We start from the raw sequence: 16,983 nt of genomic DNA, 5'->3' as shown, positions 1-16,983 counted from the left end.
AGCATGAGAGCGCATGTGCAAGAGGAAGGAATTTTACAACTATCTTGAATTTCCTCTGGAAATCCAAGAATCAATGCCAGTACATCAAGAGATTTCCCAATGCATGAAGAAGAGGATGCCAAGGTCATCAAGACAAGAGATAGCTCCAGAAGAGTTAATCAAAGTTAGAAAGATAGATCCCCAAAGATGATGCAATTTGGGAATCTCCTACCTTCGTCTCATTCATGATTGAGCTTAGAAATGTTGAGTATCAAGAGATAAGCATCAATCACCTACATCTGTGATGAGTTACAAGGAACAAGTTGAGGTGCCGCCCAATCATCTTCATCATCCAATCACTTCATTCCAAGTCAAAGTGTCCAGATTCAATGCACCTACTCATGCAACAAGGAGGATAACTACCACATGTGGGCACAAAGTTCGATGCACCTACCCTCACCATCTATTGGTCGAATATTCAAGAAAGGACATGTGTCCTATTTTATGTAAGTTTATCATTGTTCAAGCATTAATGCTTTGTAATAGGTATAACAAACCCTAATTAGGGTTTACATCTTTCGATTTCGGCCATTGATTGTGGATCAAGTTGAGCCATTCAATTGTAATAAGAGCACTATATAAGGCTCCACTTCTTCATTTGTAAAGGATAATAGTTCAGGTAGACAATAGTCAATAGTTAGTAGAAAGTAGCAGATAGCTAGAGTAGGGTGGTGTTGTGACACTTTCACACATCGCCCCATTGCAAATTGAGACCCCAACTGCAAATCGAGACCTCCACTTTTTCACTTTTTAGGTAGATGTTTTGCCTAGTTGTCTTAGTCGTTAGCCTTACATGAGAGAGCAATAGTCCACTTTGTCAAGGTCAAAAGAGAGAGGTCGGAAAAGTGAAAATTGTCAAGTTACAAGTGTGTTGAAGCTGCCTTGGTCAATTCATCCTTTGGAATGACAAGTTTACGCTTTGTCTTAAATGGAATGAGCAAAAATATTTAAATTTGTGGAAAAAGATGTAAAAATGGGTGAAAAATGGGAAAAGTCCCTAAAGGAGTCATTTTTCCACTCCTAGGAAGAACAAAAAACTTGAAAAAAATAATTTGTCTTGATGAGGGTCGTTTTTCCCCTCCATTTTGAGCACCAAATTAACTATTTTGAGTTTGGGACATGTGTTTGGAATGTTTAGTCCTAATGAGGGTCATTTTTCCATTTGGAAAGAAATTTTCCAAGGCAAAAAATTACGTTAGTCTCGATGAGCCATGTTTTTCCACTCCTAGGACTTAGTTAATAAAGGAATGAAGATGTTTGGGTTGAAAATCCCGATGACCTTGGATTTTCCACTCAAGACAAAGTAATAAAATTTCAAGGATTAATGAGTTCTAATGGGGGTCGAATCTCCACTCTTGGACTTCATTTGCAAAATGAGATAAAAGTTGAATGAAACACAAGTCACGATGACCAAAGAATTTCCACCTTAAAAGCAAAAAGTCCCTATGGACTTCGATTTTCCACTTCAGGCAATATTTTGTCCCTCATGCATCACGATGTTGTAGGAAGTGGAAGAAAAGTGAATAAAGCTGCAAGTGGGTGAATGAGCAAAGGTAATACAAGTATTGATTAGTCCCTATGACCACCAAATCTCCACTCAAGGACAAATTAAACAAAAAAATTTATAAGGACTGAAGTGTCCCTATGGAGATCGAATCTCTGCTCCATGGGAAAATGATCAATGTATCACAAAATTTAAGGACAAAGAATCCCTACAAAGGTCGGATTTCCACTTAAGGGTAAGGTTGAACAAACTTCGTAAGGATAACCTAGTCCCTATGCCAGTTGATTTTCCCCTTGCAAAGTTAAGTGAGCATTCAAAGACAAATTTAAGATGAATTTGAAAACTATACAGTCCCTATGAGTGGTGATTCTCCACCATTTCATTTGGTGGAAGAAAAAGTGGAAAATCAAATTATAACAGTCCCTATAGGCTGAGATTTTCCATCCATGGAAGCAATAAAGTGATTTAGTCCCACATTCATTATGTGGTGGAAACTAACAAAGCAAACATGAATAAAAGTGGAAGAAACAAGGAGAATAAGACATAAGTTGGAAATACTTAATTGCAGATTGAAGATAGGGAGGGAGATTGAAGACAAGGAGGCAGCTCCCTGGGCATTGCTTGACAGTAATATATGAAGGAGAATCCATATAAGACCTTCAACACATTGAGCCAACCTTCAGCATTCAGATTTCATTATCTTTCAAAGCCAGATTGGGACTACTTTCAAATCAGCGACCACCATTACATGGGCATAATTAAACCCCCCAAAATTGTGGATAGGGAGACATTTCTGATAGAGCAAACTGATTATATCACTATTTCCTGCAACTTTTATAAGAAAATTTCAGAAAATTCATTGCTGATAAAAGGAAAAGTGAAGTGGATAAAAGATCAACACCTCCATCAACGGCATCAATATTGTAAATTTCAGGCCTTCATGAGGTCAAAATCACAGAGATTTTCATTATTTTTTGAGTATTCACAGTCATATTCAGATTTCCAGAATTATAAGCAGACCTCAAAAAAGTTAAAAATCGGGTGTCGGAAACACATTAAGGCTAAGACATCAATTTCCTGGTCAAATCAGAGGTAAAACCAAGTGCAATCAGTCCCTATGAAACTCATCAAGGGGGATTCAAACAAAAACAAGGATCAATGAAGCTGAGGACAAGTTGTCCCCATAAGAGTCGAATTTCCACTCCATGGAAAACTTGCAAAGGAATTGAATGAAATGTTGTCCCTACGCCTATCAATTCTTCACCTAGGGGTAAAATATGTTAAGGAGCGGATAATTTTAAACGACCGATTAGTCCCTATACACATTGATTTTCCACTTAAGGAAATGTGCTGAAAGAGGAGGTAGTTCATAGGGACTAGTTTGTCCCTTTCCAAATGGAATTTCCACCAGGGCTTGTAGGGATGAAAACCGCAATAGCTAAGAAACATGGGATTGAATTTAAACCTTAACTCCAATGCAACATATATTTCATGATTGTTTCTTTGATTAATAAAGTTTTGATTCGGGTTTTGTCTCTTTTGCAGGTCTAATTACAGGTGGATTGGAATGAAACCACGATGATCAGAACTTGATAATGCAAGGTTGAAAAAGAGGATTGCCCAATGCAGGGAGAAGACTTGACAAAGATATATTTCGAGGAGGAGGATCAACATTTCAAGAAAACTTCACCATGATGGTGAACAAATGAGGGAAAGACAAATCCAAGACATGAGCACAAAGGATTCCATATTATTAAGTAGGAACTACATCAAGGGATCTCAAAGTCAAAGAACATTAAGGAGGAAATAGATCAAGGATTATTCCCTAACATAAGGATGAAATGCAAAGTATCACAAGGAATTCCAAACATCATGAAGAATGTTCAAGAGTTGATCAAGTCTACAAGGCAGGCTGAGGTGGCATTCCAGTCACCATTCGTTCAATCAAGGGGTTCCAAGTCAAGATTCATTCAAGGAGAGAACAAGTGACACGTGGTGCTACATTAAATATTATTTATCTTACCTAGCCTCATCTCTCATTGGTCAATGTAATGGTGGTTGTAACAAACCCTAATTAGGGTTTTATCGTGTAATCTTGGTCATTGATCTTGAATCAATCTGAGCCATTCATTATAAATGGGACTTCTACAAAAGGGCTCAGCCCTCTCATTTGTAAAGGATAATGTTAGAAGAGTAGAAGAATAGTTGCTAAGGCAATTAGGAATTAGAAGTTAGAGTAGAAATAGATTAGGAGAGAAGGAAAAGATTGTTGCCAATATCTTGTTACAAGAGACATATTGTTTTTCATTGAAATTATGGTGAATTTTGTATGTTGATTCAACATGTTGCATGTTCTCTACTTCTCATTTGTTTTAATGCTGGTTAATTGAATGAAAGATTTTGTGGATGATTAATGGTGAACCCTAAACCCTAAACCCATAGTACATACTAGTAGTAGTTTGTTGATTGTAAACTTGCCTTGCATGGTCAACTGGAATCCTTATTCAAGCTTAACTTTAATTGTTATTCACGCAGTGATATGCATTGTTTTAACGGTGTCTACGTTGTTGGTGGTAATTTGCAAATCATATATTTACCTTAGAAGATTGCACTAGCTTTGGGGAGTTGTTCTTGCATGGCAAAGCAAAGCCTAGTAGAGTTTCAACAAGTCATTCACTACATTCTACATTCCTAGGAGTAGATTACTCTTCATAAACCCTTCCCATTTTGTCCTTTTTTTAATTTAGGTTAGTTTAGGAGAGAAAGCATCACAAGATTGTAATATTAGATGATCACGCTCCAGCAACGTCCAAGTATCCAAACATCCATACATTAAACGTAAGTCCCCTTGTGAACTCAGCAATCACATCAAACCATTGAGCTTATGCACACATCGAGACTCGACATTAGGAACCTTGGAGTCTTCCAATTGATCGCATAGTTTAGCATTTGGGAAGATTTTGTTCAAGAGAGGATAAGATACCTTGGTATTTCTTTTGTGTTTGTGGTGCATAAAAAACACATCAACAAGTAGGAGAAAAGAGATTGTTGTCAAGACATTGTTGCAAGAAGCATGTAAATTTCATTGAAGATATGATGAACTTCTTATGTTGATTCAGCAATTTGCATGGTCTCTACTTCTCGTTTATTTTTTATGTTGATTAGATGGATGAAAGATCTTTGTGCACGATTAATGGTGGAATTCTTATGTTCACACTACTAGTATTTCATTGATTGTGAAATGTCTTGCGTGGTTGACTGAACTCTTTACTAGGTTAACTTCAATTGCTACTTGCTCATTGATATGCATCATCTTGATGGTGTCTATGTCCTTGGTAGTGATTTGAACATCATACGCTTACCTTAGGAGATCGCACTAAACTTTGTGGAGTTGTTGCTTTGCATGACAAAGCAAAGTCTAGTTGAGTTTCACCAAAAGATTGTCCATCGCTCTTGCATTCCTAGGATTACATTAACTCTCTCAACCCTTTATCCTTTTGCTATTTTTTTTAAGACAAGATAGTTTCCACGTTCTAGTGCCATTCAAGCATTTAAGATTCAACGTAAGTCCCATTGTGATTCTAACAATATCACATCATAACACACTGAGTCTATCCAAGAGCAAGTCAAGACCTAACATTTGGAACCTTGGAGCCATCCCATTTGATCAAGCAGTTTAGCACTTGGGAAGATTTTGTTCAAGAGAGGATGGAATACTTAGTATTTTATTATGTGTTGCATAGTGCATAAAAAACACATCAACAGGTTGTTGACGTGTATTTTGTACACTATCAAACACAGAATAAAATACCCAAGGGTACCTTATCTTCTCTTGAATAAAGCCTCTGATTGCTGAAGATGTCGCGAAAAAGGATCAATCAGGATGACTCCAAGGTTCTTCGATGTAGGGTCTCTACGTGTGGATAAGCACCTGTGGTCGTTGTGAATGTTGTTTCATCAAGGGGCCTTACGTTTCCGAATTGTAGGAACAGAATTTCCTAAAACTAACAAGTTCTCAAAAAAGATCAAAAGATAGGGTTTGTAAGAGATGAATTCTAATCTAATCCTACGAATGACTCAATGTAGGCTAGACTTGGTAAGATTCTACCAATTTCAGTATTGCAAAGGAATTACAACTTTACTGGAATTGATGCGATCTTCTAAGGTGATTAGTGATTTTTCGAATCATCAAGAATTATAGACACTACCATGAAGGTACATATCATTAGTTCAATAATGATTGAAGGTTTAAGCAATCCAAATATCTCCATTTGACCACACAAGGCGTTCTTACAATCAGTAAGAAGCTAGTGGTTTGGAACGTAAATCTCACCAAAGATCAAGCTCAACACTTAGTCCTTCAAACTTAAATACTACTTCGACTAAGAATGATTCAAGAAAGTAAACAACCATGAAGATAGCCACAAGAATTGCAATAAAACACCATAACTTCAATATTTTATTGATCTCAAAACCAAAATAGACAACAATTGCTTGAAATTCCTTCTTCAATGCTCAATCTTGCTACAAAATAACTTTCTTCTCTCTAATATCTAAAATCTGATTTCTAATCTCTCATCTAATATCTAATGACAAAATGAAAATGAGTGAGGGTATATATAGCATCCTCAATTACAATGAACGGCCCAGATCAAAAGAAGATCAACGGCTGAGATTCTGACACCTAAACCCTAATTAGGGTTTGTTACAAAAAGTTCCCCTTTTATTGAACAATATTAAATGCATAACCAAATATTTAATTGGCACAAAAATCTAGGAAACATAGACCAATGATAATTAAGGCACCACATCATCTACAACAACCTCTCTTCTAGAACCTTATTCCCTTTCCAATGTTCTTTCTTAGCATATGCAATGAATCTAGACACAATTCCTTCAATCTCAACAATAGGAATCTCAGGAAGATTCCTCATTCGTTCCTCCAAGTGGATAACCTGATCAAAGGCCTTGAGAAGAGCCGCATCCCATCCATGTTCAAGTTCTTTGATCTTCTCAATCAGGAGCATAGTAGCGAACATTAGATCTCATTGCTCATCCGTGATGACATTCTCATCTTTACAAAAGATGACCTTGACCCTTTCTTCCAACTCTTGAAGGTCCACATCTGTCTCAACTTCGATCCTCCTGCCAAGAATGGTACATAACACCTCAAACACCTTGTCCTGAATTGGATGGATGACGCCTTCAACTTGATTGCATTTGGTGCTGATGTCCTCGAAGAGAACCTCCTTCATCTGGAGTAGAGTTGACCACTAGAGTAAATTATGAGCTACTCCATCCATTATCTTTTCTTGTGCTATGATCTTCCTTGGTGTTTGCCTGATTACTTGTAGAACAGGAATGATAGCATCTCTTGTGTGGGCGAAAGCGGCTACCGTTATCATTAGGTTGTGGATGATCTCAAGGACCTGGATAGCCCGGTGGATTGTTTGCATCATTCTTGTTGCAAATTCAACGGCAACTGTGTGGGATTTGTCAATCCAAGAGCTCATAAGTTGAACCAAGCTCTTGACTCTCTCTGCCTGCCAACTGATTCAAGGGGAAGTGCTTGCACAGGAGACACTGTTGGATCCTGACGTCCCAAGGGCTGATTGAGATGGCTAAAGTAGCCTCTCCAAGCGTCGACCTCTCTCTCAAGCTTTCTATTCTTTTCCATTTCTTCCTTAAGCTTGTCTTTAAGTGCCTCAAATGAATCGGTTGCCTCATCCAGTGCCTGCTCAGCAGTGAGTGGACCAAGCTCAAATGTTTCTACATCGTACTCTTCTACAAGGATTTCACCTTCATACTTATCCACTGCTGGTGTAGCTATCTGCAACTTCCTGGATCCTGTCTCATCTCTGATCATCTTGGACATCTTGGTGGCCTTCTTCTTCTCCGTTACTTCCTGAGAATTTCCTACAAGGCTCTCTAAGTCAATCACATTATCTTCATCCTCGATCACAATCACCCTTGTCAGTCTCTCCTTCAACCAATCTAGAATGGCGGATCTCGTCTCTCTAACTTGTATTTCTTTAGGCAATGGTTCTTCTTCTCGGAGAGGAGATGTCACTTCATCATCATTCTTGTCTTCATGTAGCTCATTGACTTGGGGAGATCGACTTGATGAATGCTGAGGTACCTTCCCTTTTTCAGGTCTATCATTCTATACTATTGACTCCATAGACTTATCCACCTCAGGCATCGTCATCTCTTGTCCTTCAACTTGACTTGTCCTTTTCTCATGTCAAGATGATGTACCTGATGAGTGATCTCGATTAGCCTCTTGCTTCTTCTTGGAGGGTTCCCTTTTCTTGGGTCTTTCTTTCCTCTTCGCGCCTCTAGGATGAGAATTGTCTTCACTTGCACTTGCTCCTCCTTCTTCTGATCTTTCCTCCAAAGTATAAGTCATTGGTACGTTCTGCTCTCTTAACTTTTGATGTTGTACATCCACCCATCTACGAGTACATGACAAAACTGGAGCCATCAAAACTCTCAAGTCTGTAATCTCAGATTCGTTCCAATCTATCTTTACTTCTTTGTCCTCTCTGTCATAGGATGACTGGAGATGTCTGCCACTGTCCTGAGCTTGATCGGCCACTCTGTAAACTTTGCATTTCCTGATGAAATCTAAAGGTAATCTGGAATGCATCTTTCTTTTCACTTCTAAATCACTTGAGAGATTCATCCAAAAGTCTTCTACCTGAAATTCGTGCTTGTACTTCCTACCATATGTCTCCTCTATATACCCATAAGGATCAAAATTCTCCCTCAAGGCAAAGAACGTGAATGAATATGAGGCCAACTCCCTCTCTGCATCATCTAAGGCTAGAGCATTAGGACATACCTCAACTGAATTCCCCAATATGATGGGCACGGGAGCTCCATTTCTATGCCTGTGTCTGAATGCCTTCGCATAGTCTACCAACTGCCTAGTCACCTCAACAAGCACTATCTTGTCTGTCGGATACCTCGGCAACATGTAGTGAGGTGAAGGACATCCATGGACTCTGATATACGTAAACTTTGGAAACTGGATGAACCAAGCACCATACCTCTTTACAAGCTCTTGTGCATCTAGAGATAGTCGATTGTGAATCCCGCCTTGCAATATCCTAGTGATGTTCATCGTGAAGGTATCATTGACTAACTTGTAGTCACTTCCTGGTGGATGATGCAAATGAACATAAGAATCACAAACTCTGACTTCCCCGGGTCCTCTTCCATTCACTCCTCTGTGAGGTAGTCCTGCATATTCGAAACTCCTGATCAAGGCATATATGATGTATGAGCTCATGTGAAATGACTTGGTAGGCTTTAGTCTTCTTAACTGCACGTCCAAGCAATGGCTAATAATTCTAGCCCAATGAATTGTTCCTTTTCCTTGAACTATCACTTGGATGAAGTAGAACATCCACTTCTCAAAATAGAAGGCTTGAGGAGCCCCTGTAACTCGATTGAGCGAAGTTATCAAATCTTTGTACTCCTCCTGGAAGTCGATCCTATGTGGTGTGTTGGGAATCTTGCTCGGGCGAGGCCGACTTTTGAGTAACCAACTCTTATTGATGATGTTCAAGCAAGAGTCTAGATCATCTTCATACATGGACCTGGCTCCTTCTAAGCTCTTGTAAATCATATCTTTATGCTCTGGAAGATGGAGAGCCTCACTTATAGCCTACTCTGAAAGGTAAGCCAAAGTGTTCCCTTCCTTGGATACGATCGATATTGATTGTGAGTCATAATGGCGAGCACACTCGATCATCAGCTCATGGCATTGGACTACTGGAGGGAAACCAGCCGCCTTGATGATACCACTTTCAATTATTCTCTTTGCGACAGGTGATGGCTTTCCAATGTAAGGGACCTCTCGAAACTTTTTGACACTGAAGTTTCCCAAGTTGGTATCTCCAATGTTGCTCCACTTTGACACGATCTTGGTCTCCAATTCTTCATTCCTCTGATCTTCCTTCATGAGAGCTGGACGACTAGTGGATGCTCCTGCCTTTGGGGTCGCCATCTTGACACCTACACAACATTTCATAATGAGTAATATATTTTGCAACGTAGAAATATAGAGTAGAAAGGAAGATAAAAGATTTTAATTAGGAAACTTCATGATAAATCTTTGAGTTATCATTTCCTAATTAACTACGCAATTTTCAAAAACTTGAAGTTCAAAATTCAAAATCTCAACATTGGGACTAGGATGATCTCGCCATACCTCCACTTGAGAATTAATTCTAAAAAATGATGCAAAAATAGGGTGAATTTTGGCTAGGCAAAATATAGATCAAAGTCCTTCCTTTAGCAAAATGGGCCTCCTTTAATCTTCTCAAGCATCAATTCCACCACCTTTAGTCTTCAACACTTAAGATAATTCGCTCCAAATAGGCTAGCTTTCGCCCCTCCTTCCTTGCTCCTCAAATCGCACTTGAAATAATGAATGAATGATTAAAATTGCTCAAAACACCCCTATTATATAGGGCGCTCACCACTTCATCTCTCCATAGGCCGACTTGGCAAAAAAGGCCAAAAAATAAATAAATTTGCAAAAACAAGAGGCCGACCTAATAAAATAATAAAACATGATACCTCAAGCGCCCCATTTTCAATTTTAATTTAATAAAAATTAATTTTAAATGCCTTAATAATAAAAAATCGATTTTTTGAGGCTCAAAATTAATTTATTAAATGCCATGCGCCTTTATTAAATGCCAATTTAATTAATTCTTTTTTTTTTACTTTCGAAGTTGATGATTTTGGCATTTCATGCAATTTGGAGGATGTCAATGTTGGGATATGGCAAAAATAAAGAATGCCAATAATTTCGCTCTGGTCCCTTGGAGAGGGACAGGAGCACTTTTTCATTTTTAGGCTAGGATTCTCAATTTTTTGAAGTCAAACCTTCGTTCACCATGCTTTAGAGGATCCTTACCATCTCACACAACTTTGCCTTAGCATAATCTCGGAGGGAATTTGTTGTTTTCATAAAAAGCGCTCTGGTCCTTCAGTGAGGGACGAGAGCACTTTTGAGTCCATTGCATGAATTCTTGATCACACTAATCTTCAATTTACCCTCAAGGCGTAGAATATCACATTTCACTCCATCTTGAGCCTTGGTAATAAAAATATCCTTTCAAAATGCAAGGTAAATGGTCATATTTGGAAATTGCGCCCTGGTCCCTTGGTGAGGGACGAGAGCAGTTTTGCCAGTTGTCGTCAAAATTTGCAACTCTCGCATCTCAATTCCACTTCAAGGCATTTTAAACACTTTTTCAAACTTGCGCCTTGGCCTCAATTTGTCCAAAATTGGCGAGGAAGGCTAGATAACATGTTAAGCGCTTTGGTCCTTCAGTGGGGGACAGGAGCACTTTTTCAACTTCAAGCTTATCCGTCCTTTGCTATGCCTATGATGTTTCAATTTGACCAAACAAGGCCAGGAATGGCTCAAATAAGTCTTTTCGCTCTGGTCCTTCAGTGAGGGACGGGAGCACTTCGCCTTGGCGAGGGACGGGAGCACTTTGCCTTTAACCTTCAAAATTCACCATTTTTGTGCCTTCAAAATCTTCAAAAGTATCAAGTCATGTCCAATTATCATTCCGGAAGACCCTGCACAAAACAAAATAGAAAAGTCAGTGACAAATATGCAAAAAATAATACTTGTGCTCTGGTCCCTTGGAGAGGGACGGGAGCACTTTTGTCCTTTCTGGCTAAAATATTCAAAATTTAGGTCTCCAATCATTTCACAAGGCAAAGTTAGGTCATCTTCAAGGCCCGGAATCAGTTAGCAAGCTCTCGCAAAACAAGAAATTGCAATTAGAATGAAATTCGCCCTGGGCCTCCAGTGAAGGACAGGAGCACTTTCTCTGTTTCAGGCATCATCTTGCCTCCGAAATTTGATCAAAATTTACCTAGGCAAGAATATACAATTTCATCTTCAAAATGCTAACACTTCAACAAAATTTGAATTTTCCCTCAAAAAATCCTAACTAGACCTAACCTGAGACATATCTGACTTCCTGACAGACTTATCTTACTTCAATAATCAACCCTCGGAAGGACGCTTAATAACTTTCAAAATTTGACTGGACTCGGCTTGAAAAATATCCAAAAGAAACCCCTAAGGTTTAGCCTTAGCCCAGACAACTCACTCACTCAAAACCCTAAAAGCAGAGAGAAGAACAGGCAAAACAAAAGCGAAAAGAGGGGGTCCCCATTTTAATGGGGTGATGTGTGAAATGGTCACAACACAGGTATATCATCAAAAGTGACAGACTAAAGCATGGCAGAAATGTTCCAATACGTAAGCCAAAAAAAAACTGTACCAGCCATTCAAGACCATTATACCAGTGGTTATATATTATCTTCTTAATGCATTTTTGGAATGCATACTTGTGAGTTCATATGAAAAGGTCACAAATAATAGAAGTTATATTTTCTACATAAATTTCTTAAATGATTGCTTGCAAGTGTCCACCCCACCTGCTCCCCCCTCCCCTTTCCCCCCACTATTTACTAGGAAATTTGCTTGGTTTTCTTTATTTAGTGGTGAAGAAGAATTAAACCTCGTAAACGCCTCCATTGTGCAGCTTCACGACGTGCCTTCATTTCAGCCTGTGGAAATTTCAAACAGCTAGCATTAAAACTAGAAGGAACATTTTGATTAAAATATGGAACTTGAAAATGAGATATCTTTGAGCCATCAGGCAACATAGCATGCAAAAGCCATACTGAAAAAGTGACGGGGATGGATCTAACCTCAAATTCTTCTTTCTCTTCTCTCTGTATTATCTTATCATCAATCACAGCTCGCTGCAAAAGGATAGATCAAGTTTCAAGATGTGCAAAAGAGAGAAATACATACTATTCTAAGGGAAAAACTTTGAAAACTAAATGATTATTTCTTTTGGCAATGCTTTTCAAATTAGTGTTATTACAATGCAGCAATATTAGAAATATACCATGACCCAAATCTCACACCCCTTTTCTTATTGTAAGGATAGCTGATGAAAACAATAAAGAAGCTGAAAGCAGAAAAAACTAATAGCTGATTTGAAAAAATTAAGAACCAGGAGAAGTAAACTATTCAAGGTAATATGTCATTTTGGATTTCCAGCTTAAAGAAAAAGTTAAAATGAGACAACTTTTATACAATGCACCTTCAAAAAACATAACACACTTGAAATTACTTAATCCATTTGACAGAGACCAAAAGTATCTTGCATAATATCAACAAAACTTGTCAGCCATAAAATACAACAAGAAAGTAAATGCAGAACTAGCACACGACCATGATTGTTCACTCCCAAATAATTAGAGAAAAAAATCCATCATCCAAAACTTGATGACCCTATTTATAGTTTCACGTTAACCGCCTAACCACTTGGACTTAGTGACTGCGTTGCTATGTTCATGTTGTTGATGTTATAGCTAGGTCGGATTCCTTCTAGGGCCGACCTAGCACGTTTAGGTGACTAATTGGCCCTTGGCCTCAGTCACGTCTTATATGCAATAATCATAATGTAACGTGTTGGGCGCCAAACACAAAGTATTTTATTGTAATTAAATTCCTCTCCTTGGAAGCCGACCTACTTAATTTGGGAGGCTATGTCTCATATATATTCAAAGCACCATGCATGCTTAACACATAACATTCAGCGAACACATTTCAAGGTCAGTGAATTACCTTCTAAGGACAGAGAAGGTACTCTTAAGGACAGCGAAGTCATCCCTAAAGTCAGCGACTTCATCCTAGGGACAGCGAACCTGAATCAAAGTGCAGCGAACTTCTCTAAGACAGCGAATATACTTCTTGATCTGCAAATTGTGTTATTGATCAGCATTCATATTGCAGATAAGTTCTTATACTGCTGTTCTGTGTGCTTCAAGTGTTAAAGCACTGTTGTAAAGATACTTACTGATTATTGCATAATAAAGATCTAAGATTAGTTGCTGTGTTTTTCACCTCCAAGAGGGAGGTTTTCCCAGGGTATTTTGGTGTTCTTTGTGTGCATTGTCTTAATTCTTTGTTATTGCTATCTATATTGCTACAGTTTGATCTAAAATTAACATGGTATCAGAGCTAAGGTTGACTCAGTTGTGATCAGACTTTGTGATAGCAACATCCTCTTCAGGCTATCTTCTAGCATTCAAGATGGTGTATGGTCTGAAAGTTGAGAACAGACTTGAAGGAGCCTCGAATTTCACTTCTTGGAAATTCAGAATCCTTGTCACCCTTGAAGAAAATGATCTTCTGGAATTTGTGCAAGGAGACGATCAGCCTGTGCCTGAAGACAAAGATGAATTACTTCAGTTCAAGAAGAATGTTGTCAAAGCCAAGAAGATTTTGATTGACTCCGTGAAAGATCATCTTGTTCCTATCATCTCCAAGATGTCTTCAGCCAGGGATATGTTCAAGGCTTTGGAAGGCATGTATGAGATCAACAACACAAGTAGAGCACTTGCATTGAGGCAGCAACTTCATCAAGTCAAGATGGCAAAGGGAGAATCGGTCATCACATACTTCATGAAGATTTCAGAATTAAGAGATCCGCTCATCGCCATTGGAGATGAAGTTCTGCACAAGGATCTTGTCATGCTTGCATTAAATGGTCTTCCTCACTCTTGGGAGCCATTTATACAAGGCATAAGTGGGAGATCCAAATTTCTCAAGTTTGATTGCATTTGTGCTGATTGCATTCAAGAGGAATCAAGACTGGCTGCAAGAGGAATGATCAAAAGCTCTCATGGTGAGGACAATCATGTTCTTGCCGCTTAGTCCATCAAGAAGAAAGGAGGCTATTGGAAGAAGAACAATTTCAAGAGAAATAGAGACCAAAGATCTGATCCAGCCCCTGATTCAAAGAAGAAGAAGAAGGATCTTTCGCATCAAGTGTTTCAGATGTGACAAGTTCAGTCACTATGCTAGGGATTGCTTATCCCAGCCAAAGCAACAAGGAGCAAACATAAATAAAGTTTCAAATCAGAATAATGTTGAAGACTTCCTCTTCATCTCTGCCTTGTCAATCAATGTTCCTACAGACAGTCATACATGGTTGATTGATAGTGGAGCATCTAGACACATCATCGGTTACCAGGAGCATCTTTCAGACTTGGTGGAGAAGGAGTCCAACCTAAATGTGATCATTGGAGATTATGCATGCTATTCTATAAGAGGTTTTGGTACTACTTCCCTTAACTTAGATTCTGGAATTTCTCTTCACCTCAGTGATGTATTGTTTGTGCAAGGAATCAAGAGGAACCTTATTTCCATTCAACATTGGAAGATAAAGGTTATCAGATTGCATTTTCTGAGGGAAGAGTTCTTGCATGGCCTAAGAAGTCCAGCATCAAATCAGCTCGTGTCATTGGGAATCGGTATGAGAGCCTATATAAGCTTCCATCTTGTCCAATTCAAGCTCTCATTCATGAAGCACCTGAGTCAAGCGAGCTATGGCATAGAAGACTTGGGCATCTTCATTTTCGAGCCCTTCCTACCCTAGAGAAGATGGTTAAAGCAATCAAGAGGGAGTTTTGTGTTCCCTACAACACTCAACAAAATGGGGTTGCAGAAAGAAAGAACAAATCTATAGTTGAGGCTGCGAAAGCTATGATTCATGATAAGGACCTGCAGACTTTTCTTTGGGCTGAAGCATCTACAACAGCAATATACATTCAGAATAGTTGCCCTCGCCGTGTATTGAAGGATATGACTCCAGAAGAAGCATTTTCAGGGATCAAACCTGACATCAGCCACTCGAGGATCCTTGGGAGTCCAGTATATACTCATGTACCCAAAGAAAAGAGAACCAAGTTGGGACCTTCAGGAAAGAGAGGAATTCTTGTGGGTTACAGGGAAATCTTCAAAGCATTCAAAATCTACATTCCAGGTCAGAAGTATATTGAGGTTAGTAGAGATGTTACCTTTGAAGAAGATATTGCATTCAAAAAGTCCAAAAGTTCAAGCATGGAGATTGACTATGAAGTTCATGATAACCCTCAAAACTCAGATATTGATCATGATAGTGAGATTCAGAGGGAGTCTACAGTTTTTGAAGAGCATGATGATCCAGTTGAGCCTATGGATCCTACTGATGGGCTTAGAGATATTATTGTGAGCAAGAAGAGACCCCTTTGGACAAGAAACATTGTTCAGGAGGCAGAAAAGTTTGCAACTCCAAGTGGCACATTCAAAGAAAGTAGGAGACTGTTGTGACCATTTCACACATCGCCCCATTGCAAATGGGGACCCTTGCTTTTTTGATTTTTTAGGGTTTGTTTTTTGGTCTTTTAGGGTTTTGTTAGCTAGCCTTTGCATTTTGAGTGTCGCCCAGGTGATCACATGGATAAGCAAGTCCGGCTTGAGTGATGTCTTGATCTTGAAATTTGGCTAAGTCTGGAATGTCCTGATCCTGAATTTGACTAAGTCTGGAAACTGAAAAACCTCAAAAAACTAGATTTTGCAATATAACTCCTAGAGGTCTGAAACCACTCTCAAACATCCTGAAAGTATATATGGAATATAACTTTCTTCTTTCTTATACTTAAATGTTATATTCCATAAAAATTATCCTGATGGAGAGTTCAACAAGTCAAATTTCGCTCCATAAAAATTATCCTGATGGAGAGTTCAAAAAGTCAAATTTCGCTCCTGTCCTTCGCTGAGGATCCAGAGCGAAAAGCGCTCCTGTCCTTCACTGAGGATCCAGAGCGAAAAGCGCTCCTGTCCCTCTCCAAGGGTCCAAGGCGAATCGCTCATGTCCCTCACCAAGGGTCCAGAGCGAAAAAGCTTAGTGGAGTCATTCCTGACCTTGTTTGGACAAATTGAGACATCAAAGGCATGAAGGAGGACGTAATCAACCCATTGAAGATAGTTTTCAAAGTTAACAAGGCATAAATGAGCTCATAAAGGCCAGGGCGCTCCTGTCCCTCTCCAAGGGACCAGAGCGATTTTCCCTCAAGACAAGTTTTTGGCAGAAGGAAGGCAAGTTTCGCGTTTGAGGTGGGTGAAAGAAGACGCAATCGATCCGTTGAAGATAATTTTCGAAGCTAGCAAAACACAAGTGAGCTTATAAATGCAAAATCGCTCCTATCCCTCTCCCAGGGACCAGGGCGAAAAACACATTAGCTAACCTTCCTCTCCAAATTCGGACGAATCCAAGTCAAGACGCAAGGTCAAAATGATGTTTAAAAGGTTTCGCGGAGGAATGAAGTAACAAAGGCCATCAAGTTGATGAAAAATGGCTAGGGCGCTCCTGTCCCTCTCCAAAGGACCAGAGCGTTTTTCTTTATATGCACAATTTTAGACCCTTTTTGGACATTAACTTTTATTCATAGCATGAAGTAAGGTGAAATCTTCCCTAGCTAAGGAATTTTGAGATGAAAGTGAAAAGATTTGGCCTGGATTTGCAAATTCGCTCCTGTCCCTCACTGAAGGACCGGAG

The 16,983-nt window shown here is 39.1% G+C and overlaps 1 protein-coding gene across 1 annotated transcript in view; it reads right to left on the bottom strand.

Annotated features, from left to right (window-relative positions):
• LOC131060696 (uncharacterized) overlaps positions 1-16,983 on the bottom strand; it is a 180,895-nt gene that overhangs the window by 57,611 nt on the left and 106,301 nt on the right. Inside the window, exons 7-8 of the mRNA XM_057994028.2 lie at positions 12,299-12,352; positions 12,106-12,154 (exon numbers count right to left, since the gene is read on the bottom strand). Coding sequence (XP_057850011.2) covers positions 12,106-12,154; positions 12,299-12,352 — 103 coding nt within the window. The remainder of the gene's footprint in view (positions 1-12,105; positions 12,155-12,298; positions 12,353-16,983) is intronic.

Source organism: Cryptomeria japonica, chromosome 6, assembly GCF_030272615.1.
Source record: "Cryptomeria japonica chromosome 6, Sugi_1.0, whole genome shotgun sequence".
Classification (NCBI taxonomy): domain Eukaryota; kingdom Viridiplantae; phylum Streptophyta; class Pinopsida; order Cupressales; family Cupressaceae; genus Cryptomeria; species Cryptomeria japonica.
This window is presented reverse-complemented; position numbering and strand designations above follow the sequence as displayed.